The sequence below is a fragment of the Temnothorax nylanderi genome, unplaced genomic scaffold, assembly GCF_030848795.1.
Source record: "Temnothorax nylanderi isolate EJ_2023f unplaced genomic scaffold, tnyl_v1.0 TNYL_tig0177_pilon, whole genome shotgun sequence".
In the NCBI taxonomy this organism is placed as follows: Eukaryota; Metazoa; Arthropoda; class Insecta; order Hymenoptera; family Formicidae; genus Temnothorax; species Temnothorax nylanderi.
The window spans coordinates 1-24,991 of record NW_027249239.1 but is presented as its reverse complement, the minus strand read 5'-3'; the positions used below and the strand labels follow the sequence as shown (position 1 = coordinate 24,991).

Below are 24,991 nucleotides of genomic sequence, written 5' to 3'. Positions count from 1 at the left end.
TTCGAGAATTCTTTAAATACTTTAAGAAATATATCGACAGACCAGTGGATAACCAATAAAATTATATTAAATTAGTGTAAAAAATTGTTGAAGAAACTCGATTCCCAAATTATTTAAAAATCGTCAAAAGAAAGGATGATCCTTTTCAAGCACTCTGTATATATTCAATGCAATATATGCGGTACGCAGGTAGGAGACGTTATTTGAAAAGCAGTAGATTGTTTTACAACCCAGTTAGCTTAACGACACCGTTACTTGCGAATTTTCAGCACGTTATTGCGAGGGGAAGCGTTTCAACCAAGTTCAATAACGACTGGCTATAATCGATGCCGAAATTCTGCCGAGGCGAAAGAGAGAACGCTGCAGTTACTAAAGTTACATTAATTACTAAAGTTTCGATCGCAAGTCGATCGTAAAGAACAATACATCGTGCAAAGATATTCGTTGTTATCACCGAATTGTTATTACAATTAGGAAATAGCCTTTAAAAAATCATGGCATCCTTTATTCCATATCGTAAAAAGAAAAACAGATATAAAATTTTATGCAAAATCGGACAGTAATTAATATTTTTATAATTAATTGACTAAATCATAATCAAAGTAATCATTAAGCGAATAATCAACATTGAACTTAATTATCAATTACAAAATATTCACAAGTCAATTATGGTAAAAGTATCGTGATGAAAGAATTATCGCCCTCCTGTGAAACGAGAGTGTTCCAATCATATTGCCAAATTGCATTTTAATACAACTTGCATGTAACTTTTAGCGGAACTTCTGACCTAGAAAAAAGTTAGCCCAAGCTGATTAGTAACGACCCACGAACTCGGCTAAGCAAAATTCTGTTGTCTGAAATTATTGCCTGCAATTTTATTATCGGAAGATCTAATTAAAGTGAATTCCGAACTTTTGCGCCTTGTGATCTCGCGTCTTCTCGCGACGCCGCGTAGTGTCGCGCGATCGATATAGGTACATTGCCTGTGGCCCCGTTCGTTACTCTATTATGTCATCATGAGCATATTAGCGTCAACCATTTTCCCCGAGAGAGAAACGCAAATCCAGAGCCATTTTTTCGACCAGACATTTCTTAGATCCGAGAGAAATGAGCGAAATGTATAAAAGTTATGTCGCGGATGACAACGTAATAAATCTAAAATTATAATGTGGAAAGATGTAATAATAGATTCATCGAATTCGCCTTAAAAATATAATAATAATTTTGCCTGAAACGACTATCTGTCCGGCCGCGAGCTGCGTGTGAAAACCGGAATAAATTTGAAACTTGGGCAGATTGCAACTTCGCAAAGAGAAACGGAAATCTGATAGATACAAGCATTGCCACCGCGTTGCGTATCCGCTATGTAACGCGATCTTCTGGTGAGCGGAATACCGCAAACTCTGTACCGCGTTCTTGCAACAATCCACTACTCTGCATGGAGAGAGATTCAGTCGCGGAAATATATAAACGCGCCCGTTTATCAGCGTAAAGCAATCTTCGATCGCGGATTAAAACGATAACATTTCTATGGTACAGAGCTCGCGGCTTTAGAGACACCTGCTTCTTGTTCTATATTCGTTTTAAAGAGCATCAAGTTACAGAATTATTCACATCATAAAGTCTAAGACATTCTATCTCATCGTTTGTTTATCGCTTCTTTCTTTTTTCACTTTCTCCTATCATTTTTTTATTGATTAAATAGAATAAAAATAGAAAAAATAGATTAAAAAACTAGCGGGTTATTTTTGCGTCAAAACGGGTATTTAAATATCGATAAAATGTTTGAAAACGAAATCATAGTATTAAACGCGATACTAGAGGTCCTTATTTTTGAACAACTTCCTCTACCTTTTAATGAGCCTTAAAATCGTGCGATGACCGAAAGTTTGACTAGTGATCGAGCAGAAGCTGATAAGCGTGATGAAAACGAGGTCTAGCTAAAATAAAATCGTATAAAAGTTGAAACGTCATAGCGTGGGAAGGGAGCATCGGGAGTATCCGTGGCCAACAAAACTTCTCTAAGAGCCGAGGAAAGCAGCATCGATTCGTCGAAAGCTTTCGATGGATATGCTAACGACCGAACGAGCGAGCGGAGAAGCGAAACTTTAGCGAGTTTCGTTCTCACCGGGCCTCGAAAAAGAATGAAGTTTGCGGAGGAATTTGCAATTACTTTACGGAAATGTTTGCCGTGAGCCAAGAAGTGGCTGAATATATAGTCATGTAAAATGAGATGATATCTCTCTCATTCATGATGTCACACATTGAGAACAAATCTCAACTGAAAGCTATAAATACTACTTTACGAAAGGCAAAATTTTAAATAAATATTAAGACATTTTTTTGGAATCTTTTCTTTCAATCACATTTAGATCTTTTACAGAAGAAAGAATTAGAAAGTTCGCACCTTCACAACTCATATTTATAGTTGTCGCGCATCTTGGTATCGAAAAGTATATTGAATAAGATACTTAGAATGAAGTTTCATATTTTAAGGGACAAACGGTTCATCAATAGTTTCATTTTGATAAAAAATCAATAGATTAAAGATAAATTTAAAAAATAGAGAGCATGTGCTGATTGAGTGTCTTATGAGAGAGAGAGATTGTGAGAAACGAAATAATTACTCAGGTGAACTGGCAGGTAATCTATTCGTTCTAAGGTAATAGATCTTTACAAGATGTTATACTTTTATCTGTACTCTTATGTTCTTAATTTAATGGATGTATACATATATCTAAATAATCTATATTATGAGAAGTTTTCAAGCATATTTCTATTATCTTAATAAGACAAAAAATATTTCACACCGATAGGCGGAGTTGCGTCTCGTTGAACTATAAAAGAGAAATATACGTAAATTATAGCCGAGCATTGCTCGGAATAATTAATATCGAAAAAAATGATTGCTGACCGCATATAAAATAATTATAAATGATTAACCCTATAAGTAACAAACAAAATAAAATATAATAATTTACTCGCCCCCTGTGGTTGGCTCTGCCGTTATCCGATGCCTCCTAGATCTCCTCCTCTCATTGTCAAATTCGTTCGTAGCACTCGCAACGCAACACTCGCGAAAAAAGTTAATTACACATCGCGCAAAATGAATCGCCAGAGTAGGATAATCGCGCGACACTTTGCACGACAGCGTTAATTCCAACGCGCACTTTACATTGCGACGCAATCTCATCGAAAATAACGATATGAAAAAGATATAAAGCTTCATGATTCGCTCGACGCTCGTGAATCTCACAAATTAAAGCAACGAGCGATGCGATTAATAAAGTCGAGTTAACAACTAATATAATCGCAAACCAATAAGATACAATTAACATTCAGTATGTACAATGCGCAATATATTTCATATACTTGAATGTAATGAAATGCACGTGTTATTAATAAACGATACGAGCAATCGCGGCCTTTCATTACTTGAGTTATATTCGATACAACCACTCGCGTATTAATCCGCGCTCTCCATTCGCAAGTGAGCAAATTACGTTTTAAATTAGTGAAAAAATTTGAGCTCGCTGCAGGAAACATTTAAATCTAATTGTAAGTATTATTATTATCATCCGTACAAATCTCATAATAGATCTCATAATAGATCATATCTCACGCGATGAAACAATGCTTTATAATTCTTATTCTCCGCTTCTTCAGTGAGATGAATAAATCGCGCGAAATATCTGTTTCGTTAAAGATAATCGATAAATTAGCAGTTGCCAATCACAGGAGCTAATTACACGCGCTGATAGACACGCGCTAATTGTTCGTAGGATATAATTGCGTCTTCTCGTCCCTGATGCGATCACGTTTCGATAGGTAATACGGCGACACGCGGAGCGGCACGCGCCGTTACCTGTCCGCTTGAGTCTTACCTTTGGAATGATAATACAGCGCACGAGACGTACGGCCTTGCGCCACTACCAAAACAAATATCAAGACCATACGCTATCACGAGATGTTTAACGTTATTTTTACGAAATAATTATACATCGAATATTCTATTCTCCGTACGTACTTCAAAGTAATTTCTATAAGCAAGGATTATTGCATATTTTGCGTTTTGTTAGTATCGCCTAAGATAACGATGAATTCTGTTCAACTGAGCAAATATTTTAGAAAGAAAATATTATTTAAATGTGAGAACTATAACAAGAGAATTTGTTTCAATCTACTTAATATATATGAATATTTTATTATTATATTATTAATATTGACGATATGTCCACACATCGAGTTTGATAAAGATTTTAATTTCAAACAAACCCGTATCGCTACCTTACGAAATTAATATGCAATACGAAATAATTATCACACACACACACACACACACACATATTTATAATATTAGATATTTTTACAACTCCAAATTAAAATTGGTAAATAACCGTTAAAAATTTATCAATTATTTAAGTTTCAAATAAAATTCGTTATAATCCATGCTATCTATTGTTATAATAGTCTTGTTATAATCAACAATTATAATCAAAAAATTGACAAATATTTTTCGATTTCTCCTAAAGCATGTTACTGTAGAAGAATTATACGTATAATAATACTATATTAAGTTATTATAGAAAAAATACATGTACAATATTGTAATTATACATTTTGACGTGATATATCTAATAATCGGTTAGTGAGATATGTATATACCTGAAGCGAGGTATGTACTTTACGAGAACGTTGTACAAAGCATTAGTTTTCTAAATCAGCTATTTTTTCCCGTGTAACGACCTAGTACCGTAGTGCTTCTTCAATATCTCTTAGCGTTGTTGAGTGTTCTCGCTTTCTCTTTTCCGCACTTGTCTCTTACATCTATTCTCTCCGCGCTCTGCCCCTGTTCTGGTTTCGACTAAGTTCCAGGCTTTAAGCAGGGTCAGGGTTGAACGTACATGTCTGGAATAAATTTCGATTCCAACGTGGGAAAGCCCGCTTCTTTGCGATGCACTTATTTCCGAAATGGCTCGTTGAATTCATTGCTACTTAAATGGACTCTCAAATGGAATTGGAGAGTTCTCCGAGAATCTCAATTGAAGGATAAAGATCGCGTAACGGCCAAATGTTAAATATAATATTCTAACAATAAGTTGCAACAAAATTTCATTTTCAATTTCACACAATTGTATCATTCAAACAAATTAAATAGCGCGAAATTAATAAATGTTAAATTAACAAACGGTATTTCCATAATTAGAATATTCGAAATATGCGTTGTACAGCGAAAAAGTTGTTTCAATTTTATCTCTGTAACAAAATTCATTGCGTAACAAAATATAAACTCAGAATAACATTTTTATACTTGTCTCATATTTCCCTCTTTAATTGTATGCGATTAATCCCCTATATAAGATAAAAAAGCGGTATTGAAAATTTTTCCTATCGTCAGAGATTAAATATCATAGAAAAAATATCAATAAAATTGATCGGTACTCTGTTAACAAAAATTATTAAAATATCAGGCAAAAGCATTTTTTAACAAATAAATTTTATTACTACAACTCCCTATATTTTAGAAACTTTATTTAACGTTTGCACCCAGTCATTTTGTTTAACTTTCTTTTGCATACCATAATTCTTCTTAGAATGGTGAAATGTACTTTTCCTTTCACGCAATTTCAATACTTGTGTTTCTCGTTAGCAGACCAATATTCTTTCTCGATTATAGAGAGATTCGATTTCACTTCGCGCTTCTAGTGCTTCATCTCTGGGAACCGTGAGTTCGCTTCTCTCCCTGTTACGTTACGGTCGAAGATATTGTTGTGTCTCGCCGGCTAGCTTTTGTTAAAATTGGCACTATTCTGTCAAAGCCGGACTCACGAAAAATGTCACTTTTATGCGGATCACGTGTACGCTTCGCGTGGCGAAGCGCGCCTATCAAGCTTATCACTTTCTGCATTTCACAAATTGTTATATCTGCGTGTGCACGATGAAAAGGCCACGAATCAACTGCCATTCGCAAATACAAGCAGCTTATTTATGGTAAATAAGTAAACAACAATAAATAACAGAAACGGAAGTACACATAAGCCGCGTATATCCGCAAGGATCAAACGCTTTGATTAAAGCGATTGCACCAAATCCAAATACAGTTTCCTAATAAATGGCAACACGAATATAGAGCGATGGCAATTGAGGCGTACATCTGCATCTCTCCTTCAAAGATGGACCAAACAAATCTTTCGAATAACAAGTAAACGGTGAATATTTCTAAGATATTCATAAACATGGACAGTTTTCGTTTTAAATTAAAATATCATGTCTGAATAAAGTATAATAAATATAAATAAATATTTTAATTAAAACAGTAGCTAATGCTGAGGCCGCCGCAATCACGTTGCGCTACAAATGGGTGGACGTGAATGAAAGGAGCTTTTGTCTTTTTTCGACTTCCCTTTCGTTTCCCCATCCCTTTGCCTACAAAGCCTTGATTGTATTCGCACGAATCGAATGAGCTTATACAATTTTACTTTGATAAAATTACCACGGGTAGAAATTACCGCGTGATTCTTCATTTGCAGCCTTTCAATTTTATTTATTAAGAGAATACTTTGAATGACACATATATATGAATTGCTTTTACATAAATGCGAATAATTCAATAATTTCTTTGAACCTTTCACAAAAGTCTCTCAATACAGTTGCCACACAAATTATTAAAGCTTCGAAAACCCGCGCGAGAAAAATATAATAGATATCCAATTTAAAGTCCTGAATATTTTGTTATTCGTCAAACATTAGTGGAGCACTTTACACGGACTATACGGTTTTTGTCCTCGTGACGCATAAATCACCGAACCACGAACATTGTACGTGTTAGGGATTGCTGCGAGATTTTACATTGTTAATTAAGTCCAGTGCCTATATACACGGCGACCTGTGATTTATGTGTGCACGCTCAAATATATCGGAATCTCCGCACATTTGGAAAGCTCGGAGCGTATAGGAGAGATGTAGAAACATGGACGTACTTTATCAGCAGAGAGAACAAGCGAAGCGTAATAGACTAGGCTTTCTCCTTGCGCTTATACGAACCATAAAGAATTCCATTACAAAAAAAAATTAATATCATGATTTAGCTTCAAATTTAACCTAGCTGTTAGATTAGAAAGTTAACAAAGTAAAACAAGAACAGTTGTAACCTGGTATAATATCGTTTCTCGATCGATCAAGGGTTCACGTGCTAAATCTTTCAAACATCAAGATAGTATGGTTATGATAATGGATCAGCATAGAAATAGCGCAAAATTGCGCGGTAGTAGGAAGCTTGAATTTCAAATGGGAGAAATGTTTTAATGGACATGGAATTTATGAGACGGTTAAAAATCTCCACCCGATTTTTGCGCCAAAACAAGCACGGCGTACATGTTCGTTGCGTCCTCGTTTTCCTCGTGTCAGATTGGCTCGTCGAATTGATTACCGCGCGACACGCGTAAAGGATTTATAGACACGTTTCTTTCCTGCCTCGTATATCTCTCGTCAGCGATAATTTATTTAGCAATTGCGGGGGATTCTCACTAGTACCCCTGGAATTGCGCCCTTTAGCGCGCTTGATTAATAGCGGTATTTCGAAAGAATCATGTTGAGTACACCTTGCATTTTGAGAGAAAATTCTGAAAAAGTTTAGAAGAAAGATGTAGAATCATTAATCTAAAAACATAATTTTGCGTGAGAAAATTATAAAAAAGTAGAAGATAGAAAATGCCGTATAATTAATACGTGTCATATCTTTCCATGCATTATTTTACAAGAAATTTCTTCATTAACGTTTTCGCCATCGATTAACTTTAATTTTACTTTATATAAATGCTCCTTTTCAGCAGTAACGCCAGAAAGAGACGGAGAATCAATTAAGGTAAGATTAACTGACCGTTGGTGAACCGTTTTCTTATTTTTCCTGATTTTTCCTTCAGTAATATCCTGCACTTTAATCATGATAAATTGATTGTAAACTCGCTAAAATTTCGAGATCAAATAAGAATAGAAATGACTTTCATTTTAGTTCTACTAGCAGCCGTAATTAAAAATCGAGAGAGAAACCATATAAAATTCCAATAACTTATTAATTCTCAAGTGATTGATTTTCTGTTACGTGAAAGAAAAGTTTCTTAAGTTTTTCCGAGTTTCCGAAAGATAGATAATTTTTAGTTAATACACGAATTAACTCTTTTGTATTCAAGAATAAATTATTCTCGCATTCTGATTTCGTTTCTTTCGCAAACATTGCAATAACAAGCAACATCACGTTTCGAAACATTTCATACTGCACAAACGAAACATACCTCATACAAGACATATTATTTTAGAACGATTCACAAAAACATTTTATATTAGAAAAAATAATAATACCTCAAGAGGACAGATATTCGCTTCTTTTAAAAAGGAAAAGAAGAAGGAGAGGAAGAAGTAATATTCGCGAATTCTCTCTCTCTCTCTCTCTCTCTTCCTTTTCTCTTCCTCAATATATCAAAATTTTTTGTAATACACTAAACATTTTCTACGTTTTGTATACGCAATATCGAGTTGAAAATCAGCTGTCGTTTCCCTCTTGTATATCGGCTGGTAATCCGTTTAGAAGCAGGATGATCGAACGGTTATCAGACGCGCGCGAGAACGCTGCCGCTACCTCCTCCTTCCGACATTACGGACAAATCAATCCTCCGTCGAATGTTCCGCGCTGCTGCCGATGCCGGCGCGTACAGACTAGAGAGAAACGAGAATGAATATCGACGAGTCCGCGTGCTACGGAAATTGCACGGCAAAAAAGGAAGCGGACGAGCGAACGAGCGAGCGAATGAACGACGCGACAGCAATGAGGCGTGTGCGCATCCGCGAAGACTATCCGCGAGCAATGACGAGGAGATGAAATTTCTCGCGAGTTATTCGGACGTGAGGGATATATGACGCTACGATAGGCGCACGAATTTCATTTTCCGCCTTGCGACCTTTTAGCTTATGTATTTCCAAGTATGTACATGTATAAAATATATGTATGTATGTACATACGTATAGCACGCGAGAAGCAAGAGCGGCCAAGGTAAGGGTGGAGCGCGATATACCGCGACATTTTTATCTACGTGCGTTGTACGTTCCGCGTTTTTATACGTCCGCATCAATCAAACGAGTTGAATGCATTGTACATTTGAGTATTACACGAAGATGTATATACCGGCATAAACATATGGGGAAGTGACAAATTTTCATAGATATAAATTACAAAAATTAGAACACTCAGCTAAATTTGTGAAAATACGCTCACGGCTAATTGTTCTTTTGAATATTATAGTCAAGTTCTTTTTTTCTCCCGACTGCTGCCAACCTTCGGTTGTTAGTTAACTTCTTTTTCATCGCGCAGGAGTAAAATTACGCAAAAAAATATAGCGTGAATCTCGGCGTGAATTCAGTAAGTAGTCGATATAAATGTACCTGCGGTATATAAGAATCTGCTACCGACTTAAAAAAAAATATACGTAATAATGTGAAATTACAGAGATATCTCGACGTTTTCTCGCATGCATTGTTACATCGCACATTTACATATGTCCGCATTAATTAAATGGATGAACGTCCGGAAATAATACGAAAGAATATACCCGACCTCTCGACTAATGCAAATTTAAAAAAAAAATCGTTATAAATCTAAAAATGACAGAATTTCTATAAAAATTAACAACATCGAGGGAAATTTCTGCCGCGCATAAAAGTAAAACCGCGTGAAAAATAGTTGTAGCGTAACTCACGAAATAAATGTACACAATTACGAGTTTCCGAGGTTGAAACAATATGATTATGTGATATACTAGACATTGTCTCGCCTATCATGCATTGTGCACATTTGCATATGTCCGCATTAATTAGAGAGCCGAATATTCAACGGAAATAATACCAGAGAACAAACAAGGTTTCGATTAGCGGAAATGTTTCCGGTAAAATACACAAAACAATAAAGTTCTCAAAAATTTTATAGAGAGGGAACAATTTCTGTTTTAAATATTTATACCTGCGAGATTTTTTAACGCGCAAGAAAACGTGGTGATATCGAAGATCAAATCGAAAAATTAATGCACTTATGTGTATGTATGTGAAAAGACACGCGCGGCTTGTGACTTTAAAAAGACGTTGTAATATGAAATTCGATGGCATTTTTTGCTAGTCGTAAATTGCGCATTTGCATATATCTGCATTAATTACACATGCTGAATGCGCACGCGGGAAATTATGAGAGGATAAACTTGTTCCCCAATTCACACGAAGGGGATTTTTCGGTGCAAAAAGGAATAACTTTTTCAAAAATCTACGCGGTAATACCTATTTTATTAGATCAAGATTTTTTGGCTGTAAAATTCAAACGTGTGCAGAAGAGATATTATGTAAATCGAAATGTGTGCATACTTAATGGCATTATTTTTTAATTCTATTTTCCTTGCACTACATTTTTTTCAATCTTTTTTCAAAATTGGAAGTATATTTCTGTAAATCATGTTCAGTCCATAACAATCTTTTCTCTTTTTCATTACATCTCTAATTTATTTCAAATATTTTTAAATTATCTCTGTTGTTAATAATCTCTATCACTGAAACAGCAATTCAATTTGCTAGATGGTATCCAAATCACATAGGGAGAACGTCCGGTTGCTCCGGCACACCCCGTATACAGGAAGTGACTATAAACGCGACGCATACAGCCAGGTGTGCATTAATTCGCTTGGTGCAAACGCACTGAATGCACCCGCTCCGTAGCCCGATTACGTTTACTGGACTCGCGCTCATTCGACGCATCTGCAACGAGCGAATTGCATTCATTGGATTGTACACACGTGCCGATGTCCATAGACGCGTAAATCGATGCATCAACGCGACGCCGACACGTCTCGCGAAATAAAAGCTCTCACTGAGCTCTCGCAGTCATTACCGTGTTGAGTGTTATGGATCTGAGTGCTACCTTACGTGATGAATAGGGCTGTCAAGATACTTTGAGTCGAGTAAAGTTCGCCACGTTTCCTCATTGAGAGATACCGAGAGTCAGGAATTATAGAACGGAATAATAGAGTCGCGCGCGCGCACATTGTGGAGTATTATACGCCTCCTCCGTGTATATGGTAAGTAAATTCTAGAATTAATAAATTATTTTTTAGTATCTCTTGTCATAAAGAGAATTCTAAAATCATTTTGCGATCAAGCGCTATAGATTAAAGCACTATTCATTTAAAATATGATTATTTTACGCGCGTTTGAAAAATGTCGATTGCCACGTGCTTTAATCGCCTCGTGAAACCGAAATAAAAGGGATAGAGAAATTGTAGCTTTGACTATTGGCGCAACAGTCTTATCAGCTAAAGACGGCTTCAAGGAACGAGAGGAAATAGATCATTCTGCGACTTTAGTAAGACTTCACTCGAAGAAGTATACAACTCGCGCTGAAAACGGCAAAGAAGGCACAAGGCGAGTTTCTGGCTTAGACGAGAGGAATCCGAGAGTGGATCGCGTCGCTCCTTCCTTCCCGTCCTCTCGCCTTGCCCGATTTTCCTCTCTCCCGTTGCCTCCCTCGTTTCCGATCCTCTCCCTCGCGCGCCGCTGTATCCCTTCGATCCCTCCGTGGGAATATACATCTCCGGTGGATTTTTATCTCCCGTCGCGGGAAAAGGCGACGGATAGATACAACCGCAAAAGCGCCATTGTGGGCGTCGTATCTGCCGAATGTCGACAGCGCACGGCGTGACAAGTGATATCGGACGACTCAAAAGGTATAAAAAAAAAGTATTAGGTATAAAAGGGAAGGCAACTAAATCCTATGATACGTAGCAGGTATTGTAAACATATTTACGTCGAACTTTGATTGTTTGCCGAGAACAAATCAGCGATTTTAGCTAAAATCCATAGCGCGATATATGTTTAATTAAAAATAAGATAAATAAATAAAATGCGTGATTAACTACTTTTTGTAAACAACAATATAACAATTTCTTATATATTTTATTTTAACAAATGAGGAAAGAATAGATTAATTTGGAGAGCGGCGTTACGATTAACAGAGTAAGTATACACGATCGATACACCGATCGCGGATTAGGCGCGAAAAGCAGGAAGCTATCCGTTTCCGGAAACAGGTATTTGCACTTAGGCCTCTCTTGCGGTTCTTCCGTCTCTTCGGCCTGCTCGTATTGTGTCGCGTTGTGTGTCGTAAACGTCACTAGCTGAAATCCACCTGATAGTAAACGGGATGGGGAATGCGTGCTCATCAAAGCAGCACGGGCAAAAGCCGGCACAGGCACAGGTAAAGGGGACACAAAGAGCGATGCTATACGGCATTTGAAATCAAATGGAAAGGAGTGCCATTCGATACAGTTAATCCATTAATGCAGCTCCGTTACCGCAAATGTTAGTCACATCACAACGTTAGCTAATTAAAACAAGATCTCTTGTAATTCGATATCAATTAAGATTTTTAAATAACTCAATAAAAAGGGAATCAGCTAATTATCTATAATATCCTTTAAGGGAATAATTAAAATTTCTTGAATAAATACAGACGACTTTTCTCGCGATGTAATTAAAAGTTATCCAAGCGTATTTAACGAAAGATACTAAAAATCTTTCGATTTTTTCGATATCAGTTTTCTTAAGAACGGAGCGAGGAACGCCGACAACAATTCCTTTCATATTAAAAGTATGAAAAAATTGTATTCAACATTCGCAATTTATTCATGCATGTAAAATCGTTTATCTGCTTCAACTGTATTACTCTGCATTTCCATCGTGCTCCGACTCCGAACGGGCGTCATGTATAACGCAACAGTCAAAGTGTCAAAGAGTTAATGCCGTCGAAGATTGCTACGGACGTGTTCAGCAATGAAATTAGCATACGATCGAATCAGCAGCTCGCTGTCGTCGTTGACCGATTGTGCGAGATGTAGTAGGGGCGTATACGGCTTTGGTATTTAGTGCTGACGTTTAGCGCATACCGAGGCAAATGTGAAAACGATACTCTCATGACGTTCGGATTCGCATCCGCCTATCGATAAACGACAGCTATGGATATTTGTATGCATTATGGAATTCCTAGCGTCTACGGAGCGGATATATATATACGCACCTAGATAGAACGCTACGATAATACTATAAGCCTACAGTAACAAGAAACACTGCCGGCGCAAAGGTAAATGTCATTAAAATTCATCATCACGCTTTATAATTATTTATTCGTTCAAGTTATCCAGCGATTACTTTGAGCTTATCGTTTTACGAGACACCGCATCAGTTAGAGAACTTTGTATCCATTTTTTAAACCAAGATCGAAATTAGAGACTAATTAACTTATCAGCCATTGACTAAGTAATAGAAAATTGTTTTCTTTCTATCGATACAATTAGACAAAACATTGTCTTTTAGTACAATCTTTTAGTTTCTTGCGATTTCATCATATATTCAATATATTTAATCTTGTTAAAAGAAACTATAATTATAAAATAAAAAATTCTAAATCACAATTTTTAATTTTTAATATGCCTCATATTAATATTAAAGTTATCAAGTAGTTAATGATTTAACCTTTAAGTACACGCGTTATTTTTAGTAACATATACACAGGTGGGATCTGCAGGGATCTCCACAAGTTCTTTTTATTTTCTCTAAAAGTAATGTAAGATATGTATAAGTTTCAGAGTACATAATAAATAAAACACATAACTCGTATAACTGAGAGATTACGTAACAAAAATAGCGTTTGTGGGGTCCAGCTAGACCCCGACCGTGCAGTTAATATTTGAAAATTTAGTATTAAAAAGTTTTAAAAAAGAACATTAATAAAAAGAAATTATCTTTTACGTGTAACAAAATTTTAGTCCTAAAGATAAGATGTCGGTCGTTAATGGATTAAGCAAATCCACAGTTCAAGTTTTTGCATCCCTCAAATAGCCTATCGTAATTGCGATAAAAGACGGTTTATACCTCTTCCGACTACAACTGCAACGTCCATTTCCAACGTGCTAATGGGTACATTCCATCATGGTCGAACATGGGTCAAAATTGCACTCGTGGAACGTTCAAATAACTTGGAATTTGCTGTTGGAAGAGTAAATCGCTAGCGAATTCTGAGGTATTAGTTGGAATTATCGGGCTCAAGCTATTATTTACTGTAAATAACAACGCAATAATACCTGTTTAAGCAGGGGACGCTAATCTTTTGGTCAGGGATATTACGGTATTATTTAACGAAAATAATAATTCCCGTTTCAATAATGGCCAAGTTTTGATGACTGAATTTTTTCAAACCCTTCAACTTCCAAATAAATATACCAAGTAACAAATATAAATTATTTTAAAATATTATAGATAATAAAATATTTAAAAAAGCCGATTACTTTATGTAATTTTTCTAACGTGATTGACTTTTAAATTAAGGAATTTATAAAAGATACCGTAAGAGTTAAAAAAATTATATTCAATGCTGTATTGTATTTTATCGATAACTACTTCAAAACAACATATGTATATAAAGTTGAATAGTAATATATTTCGTTAATTCTTGTTTACTAAAATTTAATATTTGTTTGCCACTAATCTAATTCTTTTTCGATACGATATTGGTAGGCGCAAGAAATTGTCCCATATTTGTCAAATAAAGTTGAAAACGGAATCTCAGGAAATTGGAAGCAAAATTGACGCCTTGGGGCTTCAATATGCTTTTTTTATTGAGAGAGAAATTATTTAATCTCCTTCTCAAAAATATTTGAGTTTTCTAATTCAATGCATCAAAGCTTGAAAAACGATCAATTTTTCCCATTAACCTAATAATTTTAACGGTACAGCTTAACATCTAAAGACAGCCATACATGAACGAACGAACAATGAACAACGAACGAATAGGGGATGCAAATAGAACGTTCGATTCTCATTCAGTCCGATTCGCTCGTAACGGTACGTCAAAGAAAGTTCCAAATAAATTCAATTTCGTGTTTGCTATTCATTCATTGCCCGTTCGCTACGTGTATATATACGCGCACACTATCTTAATATCCGCACACTGTAATACGACCTTAATACCCACACATTGTGGGATTAGTATTATTGTATATATATGTTTGGTCAGCGGTTCACCCCTTTATGCTCATTGTTCTCACCAAGGAAGATTAACACGAGAACGCTCTATACGCAGCCAACACATATTCGCCAAAGTAATTACTTTTCTTAATTAAGGAACAACATCGAATATAGGCAGTGTCAGCATTATTATTCAGTTCTTGACATTCACGGTTTCAACGCATCGACGCATTCGAGCAGGTTCAGTCATGTGGAAGAAAGGATCGAAAGGAAAGATCGGGGGGGCCGCTCACATGGATCCGCCTCCGTCATCTCCGCTATCAAGAAGAGAAGGCGAGAGGGGGAGGGAGGGAGGGAGGGAGGGAGGGAGGGAGGGAGGGAGAGAGAGAGAGAGAGAGAGAGAGAGAGAGAGAGAGAGAGAGGGAGAGAGAGAAAGAGAGCGAAAGACCGATGACGTATGTCATTAAAAACGTATTTGCTTATCTTGTAGATGCGGTAATGGCCATTGACGACCCCACACGATCATCGTGATTCTGCGACTTCTTTTTGTGAAGGTAATCAAGGGTCCTAGATTCCTATTATATCTGATTTTGATTTATATTTGCTCTATGCGCAAACACTGTACGTTACGTAATAATACGCGATAGAAATCTCTTTTAAATGGACGAGATCTATATAGTGATGGTTTCTGTCTCAAACAAAGAGAAGTATACCACTAAAGTTAATTTACTAAATTTGTATAGTAGAACAATGAAATTTTTTGTATTAACAAAAATATTCTTTCTCTCTCTCTCTCTCTCTCTCTCTCTCTCTCTCTCTCTCTCTCTCTCTCTCTCTCTCTCTCTCTCTCTCTCTCAGAGATTCACCCTTTGAGGATTACATTGAAAACCGTACAGCAATTAACTAACGTGAATCTGCTAATTCCTACTAATAAACCCAATCTTGTATACCAAAATTCCCCAGCGGTCAACCTCATACCTATACGCGTCTAATGCCTGAAGGCAAAGCAGTAGTTATGCCGGGTGCACCCTTTGACTACGTAACTATGAAGATGCCACCGGTAGCTGTGTTCAGATCTGCATCAAACATTTCAGCGCTCTCGCATGTCGCAGCAGCTAAATATAGAACGAGATAATATATTCGCTTCTACCTTGCTTGAATGCATGTGATCGGAACATAGTGCGGAACTCTCAAAAGTGTCGGGAAAGTTAGATACGCCGGATGCAGATCTTATCGATAAAGTGCGGCCGCCGGTGCTTCACAGATACGTGATCAAAGAATGCATCATGTGCAGCTCTTCGAGAATTTTTCATATCTGAGATTGTATGACATTATGTTCGACGCAAATAAAGTTGTTCTAGATGATTTAAAAAAAAAAAGAGACATTTTGTAAGATCGGTTTTTCCGCATCTTCGTACACACATATCGAAATTTAGAAAATAAATTGCCAACTTGGCGCAATTTTCGTTCAGCAAAACAAAATAAAAGACATACGCGAAATGTGATTTATAAACAAAGAATATTCTTTAGTAAAAGTATTTATATGCAGTCTCTGTTACATTTATATTTTCATACTTCGATGCCTAATTTCTGTACATTATTAATATTTGCAACTGTATCGAAATTTATACATGTATATAAACTAAAATGTCTGTCCGTGTTCCCTATTAATTTCTAAACCCTTTGACCGATCTGAACCAAATTTTGCATAGTTTCTCTTCAGATCCCTGTGGAAAATAGAGGCTACTATGAAACCTCACCCCCCCTCCTCTTGATTTCGTCCCCTTGACATCAAAGCCCGAGGTAACGCCAAGTAGAGCTAGTCATTGTATAAATGTAAAGATAAAATTAAAACAAAGATATATGAGAACTCTTATATAAGAAGATTAATACACGCGTCCAATGATTCCGCTTCTGAACGAATGATATATTTTTGCAATTTTCACACTCAAACGATATGGCACAATACGGTCTGCGCGAATATTCGCAGATGAAACGTATCCAAATCTCGTTTAAGCGCACTAACGAAGCAAATGGGACGCGAGATACGTACAATTTATGGCGACGATACATTGTGTCCATATACACGCGGCGCAGATAAATCCGCTAATTAATACCGTACCGTTAATTGCGATCGGCCCGACTAGCGCGTAGCGGGCGGACACAGGACGATCCGCGCCGTGAAACGTGTCGATTAATATCGATTACATTCATGTCTATTACGACACGTGGCCGACTCGACGCCGTAAAATCGTACGAGGCGATAACGAGATCTAATTCTGTCGCGTATTGCATAATGAATAGCGAGTAACGAGGAACGAGCAACGACTGCTGTCACCTGTCACTCTCCCCGAGAATGCTGTCGTGTTTCCACGCCGGTTCAAAATTGAACACGATCGCGTTACAACACTAGCAATTGATTATTTTCGCGATTATTCTTGTAATCGATTAATATATATGATCGTAATTAAAACGGTTATTAATCCAGCATTTACGTTCAAATTTCCGACGCTTTATCACGTGCGTTCCAAATGCGTTTATACTACTTTGTACATTTTGAACATTTATAATTTATAAATGTTAAAAATAAACTTCGTTAGAGAAGTAGAAGGCTTTGAATATTGCTGGTATATTAATAGAGCAGCACTGTGTTTTATTAGCGCGAATTACTATATATCCGATATCTGAATATTCCGTAATTATAGTCTACAAATGTTTCGGTCGGCGGTTTATATCTCGTTGAATCGCAACTGAAGCGCGTTAGAACGGAATATACGATGCTGCTAGTAAATTTAACGGAAAAAATGACAAAAACATTCTTTCCAATAAACTTTTTATTATCGTTTCAAAATTGTGTGCGAATCAATTTGGGATTTACTTTCACAGTTATTAAGACTATGCTCTATTTTTGATAAATTCAGTTTCTAAAGCTCAGCTATTGTGAAGGCTCTCATAATAAGATATTGCTAGAGATTTTTCTTGCACCTAAGCCGTTTTCCCTTTCGCGACGCATAATTCAGCACACAATGCGAAGTTCAAACAGAAATTTATCAAAGGCAACGGAGTGTGGAAGTTTAATAATAGAAGCTTTCCACAATTTATTAAAATCAAAAAGTTCGATAACTTTTAATGAGGCAGAATTCACTGCGGAATTTTAATGCGCGTGGAGGAGGAATTATAATACATTGGCGGATATTGCTCGAATAGGGCATTGTTTAATTAGTATCCGCATTCCCGTGTAAATAATACTCGTTATTTTAATTAATAACCAATTCAATTTGTTCAAACTTCTTTACGAGAAATTACGAAGAGAGAAAGAGATACCGGAAAGTTTCGCTGAAATCGCTTTAAGCGAAAAAGTATAGTAAGTAAAATGTCCAAATCAAATACATTCGATTTTTCGCCAAGTTTATAGTAGCATTCGTGTTTCACCACTGTCTACACTACATATACAGTATATTCGTGTATCCGCGCTTTTGTCCCTTTACCAAGTCGTTAGTTCAAACTTGTGCTGTGCGCCACCACATTCCGTCCCTTCCGGGCTCTCGGTTTACTGTGTCATCTACGTCGAGTTGTTGTACCGAGAAACATAAACGCAAGAAATCGCGGTCGGATAGTCGACGCGATGTATTTCGTTACGGATCAATTATATCGGTAATGTGAGATATTAAATTTCTCCTTTCTTTCTGCCTCTCCTCGTACTCGCTTTTCTCCGTCTCTTTTTCTCTTTCTCTCTCCGTCTCTCTGCCGAGTATTAACCTGGTAGCCTACTTCTCGACGCCAACAGCCCGAAGGCTTTCGAAAATACTCCGCGCGGCTGTTTCCAACGCGCGGTCACTTTGACGCGAGATGCCAAAAGATAACAACGACGATAACGAGCTTAAAAAGAATTTTGTCCCGTCCATCGGCGAAACTCTCCTGCATAAATGATACGAAAACCAAGTCCGGGTTCAAAAAAATTTGCACGCGCGTCCTTTGAGTTAAGGTAAACTATGGTAAATAGTCGCGGAGAGAAGTGTATTAAATCCACTCACCACGTCGGCAACGTTGCCGGAGCCCTCCCTCATGCCATCCCTGTCCGTGTGTCCTCCTGGAAGAGATAATAACGCAATTGTCAGTAAATAATTCTCTGTACGTACTCTCGTATCAAGATTAAATATTCAATTTCGCGCGAGTGCATCTCTCTGTTAATCCAATGGAGACTTATTGACATTTCTTGCGGCATATATAATCGTTTGAAAGCTGCTTACTGCTAAAAATCAGCGCGTCTCAGAAATGACTTCGAGGCGGAATTCGAACCGACGAGGCATGAATCGCCGCAGAAAATAAAGATAAAAGATATATTGTGCGGAAAAGTGCGGAGAACGCGCACGCAGCTGAAGAGGAAAACCTGTTACCGCTCGACTCATACGCGGCACGAATTGTCTATTGTCTATATTTCGTCAAATCATCGGAGCGGACAATAATAAATGATAATCGGAGATGCCGATTGGAATTGCGAAACAATCAATTCCGCGAGCGCGAAGATTTTTCCATTCTTTCTACCGTAAGTCACCTAACGGCGACCGTTGAAATGGAAAATTCCGTTCGTGCGTTTCGTACAGCATCTTTCAGATGTAAATACAGCTAATAAAGACAAATTGATTCAGCAAACGGAGTGCCGCCGACGGCGAACAGTGGATCCGACACTTTTTCAAGTTGCGCGCTCTTATACTTTCTTGCATATAGAATGAAATAAGTCCGCGAGATTCGGACGTGGGTGAAGCTTTCTCAAAGGGAAGAAAATTAAATAAATTGTGTGAAAAAGCGGTAAAAAATATGTGTATACGAAGAATATATCAGAGCAATTACCGCTAAAATGAGAATAACAAATGTGGTGGCTCATTAGTCAGTGCAATTAATGTACGCTATATTATTCGTAAATTACGGGCGAAAATATTCCTAAATTATTATGTACCAAAGGCTGAGATATTCTTTGTTTAACTTTTATAGTTATAGATATTAATTATCGGCGTATATATTACAGTGCGTTAAAATATATCGTTGAGAGATTAATTTATAACCTGGGTACACACAGAAAAAAACAAAATACTTCTGGCAACTATTAATGTGACGATTACAAAATTTTAATCCACGTAACCAGTTTTATAAAGTCATGAGATTCAAATGGATGAAGCTTCCTCAAAGGGAAGGAAATTAAATAAAATATGGAAAAAAGCGGTAAAAAATATGTATATATGTCGAAAATATCAAAGAAATTACTGCTAAAGCGAGAATGATAAATATGGTTCATTAGTCAGTGCAATGAAAAGTAGTCATACTAAAGATTATCAAAATGTAATCAGAGCAGCAGATATAACTTAATATTTGTAGCTGCGACAACAGCACAGAAACTTAGTCGAATTACATTGACATAGTTGGAGCGTTAATGTTACTTCGTTAACTGTATAAACATAAACCATTAAATAGTGGTGAAACAGAGCGAGATAACTATAACATAGTTAAATGGACTTTACCCAAGGATTTGGTAATAAATTATGACAATTATATCTTCTGCTTTATCGGCATTTTTCTGAAAAGAGCCACTTTGCCATAATGATACAATATAGCATACCTTTTTTATTTTTTTTTGTTTTATAACATTATTTTTGTACGAAAAATGTGTATTTCGTTGATAACGCTTTTTTTCGCTAATACACAGCTGTCTTAATTTTTTTATAATCCGTCTAACCACGTAATTACAAACTTGTTTGCCTCGTCGCAATTTCACATGTTACTTCCTGCAATTTTCTAGTCGCTGTACCATTTCTTTTTCTCCGAGCGTACATACCTACAAGTTTTTCGAGTTAGAAATCACCGTTGTTTCTCACAAACACGTCGGGATCGACAACGCTTTCCTTAAGTGTAAAGGGTTTAGCTCTCAGGCAGGTCAGCTTTTCCACGCGATCGCGAAACGGGGACTCGCGCGACAGAATTGTGTGTTCCGCTGCTACGCCGCTTTCTCGCGAAAGTACGTTAACCGGAGAGCGTACTTACGTACGCGATGGCGAAATCGGTCCGAATCAGCGGCGACGCCGAGGTAGCTACCGTGACGCGGTCTCTCAATGAGATTTCACGACTGTTGTGCTTCGCGCTCGGAATTAGTTCCTCCAGCATTATCGAAACGTTGAAAAGGGAAGTCGAACGAAAGTCGAGCGAGAATCGAGCGCCGACGCTTCTTCGGCGCCGCGACGCTCACCCGAATCCAAAAACGCGGGAAGACTCGGCGATATTTGTGCGTTTTGCTGACAGTTTGTTTACCTGTGCGAGACAGTATACCGCTCGTCCGCGACGTACAAATTTGAACTCGTGGTAAAGACACCGGTCAGAGTTCCACGGTATCCGGCGAGCCGCGCGATCGAATTTATTCGAAACGGGAAGCCAACGGTGGAGTTGTTTGATCGATCACGCCCGACCGACGACGACGACCCGAGAGCGTCGAGACGTGGAAAACAGGCGGCGAGCGTAAACAAAACGTTGGTCGCGCGAGCAGAAATAACTGGCTGCTTCTCTCGTTCGTCCTCCTCTCGCGACGTCGCGCGTCGCGTCGTCGCGGCCAACAGTTCGCCGTTTTTCGACCTCGATCTCGGATTCGCGCCGATCGATTCCTGCAAAGGCGACAACATCCGAAGGAAATATCAGCGGAATCAGGATCGCACTCTCGATTTCTCTGTTTACAAAGCGGGGGTGGGGTGGGGGAGGGGGGGAGGGGGAACGACTCACCTTTTTTACGAATTGGCAAAATCTTGGCGATCCTCGACGCGCCCGCGTAATCCAGATCTCGATCGAGGACTGCCACCCCCCTCCGACCGGCGTCGTCGATTCGATATTCCGTTTTCCTCGGTGTGTCTCGCGCGCGCCGCAACGCCGATTCCTTTGCCCGCTCTCCTTTCCCCCGGCCACGGGCACGGGACTCACGGGAGGAGAATGCCGCTCTTTCTCTCCCAGCGGCACGATCCTAACCTCGCACCGCGCGCGCGCACACACACACACACACACACACACACCACTGCACCCAGGCGCACAGCTACGCGAACGGAAATTCCCGTAGATTTCCGCGACTCGCGGTCGATCGCAGCCTCGACACTCTCAAACGCGACACTTTCGCAGGTCACTTTGATCCACGACGACGAGCGGATAAGCCGAAGAACTCGGCGTCGATCGATCAGCTCGATCCTCCTCCTTTCTCTCTCGCTGCGTATCACACATGAAGCAATCGGTAAAGAACACTGAACCGGTAATCCGGGCTCACTTCACTCGCGTTCCATCCGAATTCGTCGGCGAGGACGGCGAGTCGTGCCGAGCCGCCGCGCCGCGCCGTTCGAAAGCGGCGAGATTTCGGCGAGTCTCGGCATTCTCCGCCGCGTCGCGCCGCGCCGCGCCGCGCCGTCGCGGATCGGATCGTGTCGGATCGCTCTCTCGCGTTTTTTCCGGCGCGATCGCGTGCTGGACCCCGGAGTGTCGGAGCCGTCGGGGGCGAGCGAGCGAGAATTCGGATTTCCGCCGAAACCGCCGAGCGCGGGGTTAAACAAAGAAGAAGGCACGGCCGCGGCTCCTCTCGGCTCCGTCCTCGCCGAGAGATCGTCTACCTGTCACCGACGAATTCGAACTTTCCGCTGGGCTCGCGCGCGCATTCGCGCGGACGAGCCGAGAGGACGGCGGGGACGCCTCTCGCGCGCGACGCGTCGCGGGGGGAACCGGGCAACGGGTTCGGGAGGGACGCGGACGGACGGCTTTCTCAAAATCGTCCCATACGGCGACGGCGCCGTCGCGGATTTTCCCGTCGCTCCCGCGTTTATAACGGGAGAGACGAGAGGGAAGGTATAGCGGCGGGAGAGCGCGGAGCGAGCGGGGGGGGGGGAATATACGACTTTTCAAAAATACCACGCACCGACCAATCGCGGGATACGGCGATTCGGCGCGGCCGCGATACCGACGGAAGGAGAGAAGAAACGAAGCCGTTACGCGCGCGAGCGCGCCTGCCCTCTCTCTCTCTCTCTCACACTCCTTCTTTCACTCTTGACTCCAACACGTATGTCGACGTACGTATATACGTTACGTGTGTGCCCGCGAGCGTACGTTGCGCGCGCACACTCACTCGCGATACGCGCGCACCGACACACTCGCTCGCACGCAGGCACGCACGCACGCACGCACGATCGCCGTTCTAGAGCCGACGCGCGCGCGCGATCGTGTCACCGCTGGCGGAGACGCGTTTCTCGAATCCTCACCCTCGCTCGCGTCCGCGCACGACGCCCGCGGCCCGACCGGTGTCGGTCCGGGATGATTGTCGCGAGCGTATGCGCACGCTCCCACGACGCGACGAACTTACACAAACTTGGTCTCAGCGGCGGCACGGCAGCGACACTTCGGCGACGAAGGGACCGACTCGACTGACTTGGGGGCTTGGGGCTTGGGGGCCCCTCGAGCTCGAGGAAACCGACGTTACGCGCGGTTTCAAACTTGTAACGTGAGCGGACGGACGGATCGACCGACCGACCGACCGACCAACCGACCGACCGGCCGAGGTAACTTAAACTGAACGCCAGCGCGCCTACGGTAAAACGAGATTAAACCTACGTGCTGGCGGAGCCGCGACGCCGGCCAATCCGCGCCCGGCTTTACGCCGGCCGGCCAATCGGGCGCGCAGGCCTAACCTGGCGAACGGTTGTCCCAGGTGCAGCCAGTGAGGCGCCATTGCGCTGGCACGTTACCTGCTCCAAGTATGCGGCTGCGACGGGGAAGGGGGGCGACGGCGAGAGCGAGATACGAGGACGACGCGCGCGGTGCGACGCGAGAGGGAGTGAGAGAGAGGCACAAAGAGAGTGTTTGGAGAAACGGCCGAATTACGCCGGCGGCCGGTGTCTCGGGGAGAATCGTATCGGACGCGACACGTTATTAAGTTTCCTCGCCGGTCCGGTCTCGCGACGATCGGCGAACCGAGTCCTCCGGAGCGCCATACATTTTTTCCCCGATCGTCCGAGACGTCGATATCGGATCGACGTGGGTGTTCCTCCTCTTCCCGGCACGCATACACGCCCGCGCGCACACAACGCTTGGTATTTAATCCGTCGATGCGTCGCGTCGGGGAAAAATGGGGGAGGGGAGGGGGATGAATGAGACAGGTTGCGTGAAAGTGGACACAATAAAAAAAGAGGGGTGAAAGAAATCATTTATCACATCTTTTGGGGGCTTAGGTCGCCTGACCTGACGGTAGTCGCTTAACGATCGCCGCGTATATACAATAATATTTTATCCGCTACGTGAGGTTTGTTTAATTTTTAACCACTCGGTTGTTGAATAAATAATTTTGTTAACAGCATGCGCCGTGAATGGCTTTAAAAATATCCACTGTGTAAAATAAATACCTTGAAGCAATCGTTATGCATTTCCGCGGAATAATGATGGATAAGAGAGAGAGACGGAAGTGCGCTTGTCGTTCGATATCCGAATATGTAATCACCAATAATATCGAAAGAATATCGTTAATTATTAATTAAACACCGCTGCTACCCGCGCGCTTCGTGCGAAGAACCGGTGGGCGCGAATTTATTTAATGAATAAACATTAATTCTGCAGTATTGGTCGTGTGCCAATTATTACATGTCCACACCGCATTCCTCTCACCGCAGTCGAATTAATTTAACAAACCCAAACGAAAAGAGCAAACGAGAGTCGGGGAGAGAAAGGGAGAACGAAATTTATATTATTCCGGAACCGGATCTTCAAATCGATAATGGAAACAAAGAAGCCTTAAATAACCGCGGTTGCGGCAATAGTCACAAAGGCTTTGCGTAATGATACGAAAAAGACAATAAGAAATGAAGAAAAATTACGAACGCAATTAATCCCATATTGCCTAACCGTTAGCGAATTATCCGCGGGAGAGGGAACCGGGAAGGCT

General features: G+C 40.1%; 1 protein-coding gene across 6 annotated transcripts in view; it reads right to left on the bottom strand.

Annotated features, from left to right (window-relative positions):
• Positions 1 to 23,669, bottom strand: part of LOC139778270 (uncharacterized) — a 58,895-nt gene extending 35,226 nt beyond the window's left edge. The window contains exons 1-3 of one of the 6 annotated variants that reach the window (XM_071716143.1): positions 23,319 to 23,668; positions 21,811 to 22,281; positions 19,083 to 19,138 (exon numbers count right to left, since the gene is read on the bottom strand). In XM_071716143.1, the coding sequence (XP_071572244.1) occupies positions 19,083 to 19,115 (33 nt within the window). In that variant the 5' untranslated portion in view covers positions 19,116 to 19,138; positions 21,811 to 22,281; positions 23,319 to 23,668. Of the gene's footprint in view, positions 1 to 19,082; positions 19,139 to 21,810; positions 22,282 to 23,133 lie in introns of all 6 variants that reach the window. The other 5 variants (XM_071716142.1, XM_071716144.1, XM_071716146.1 and 2 more) reach the window with 5 other exon arrangements.
• Positions 23,670 to 24,991: the final 1,322 nt, after the last annotated feature.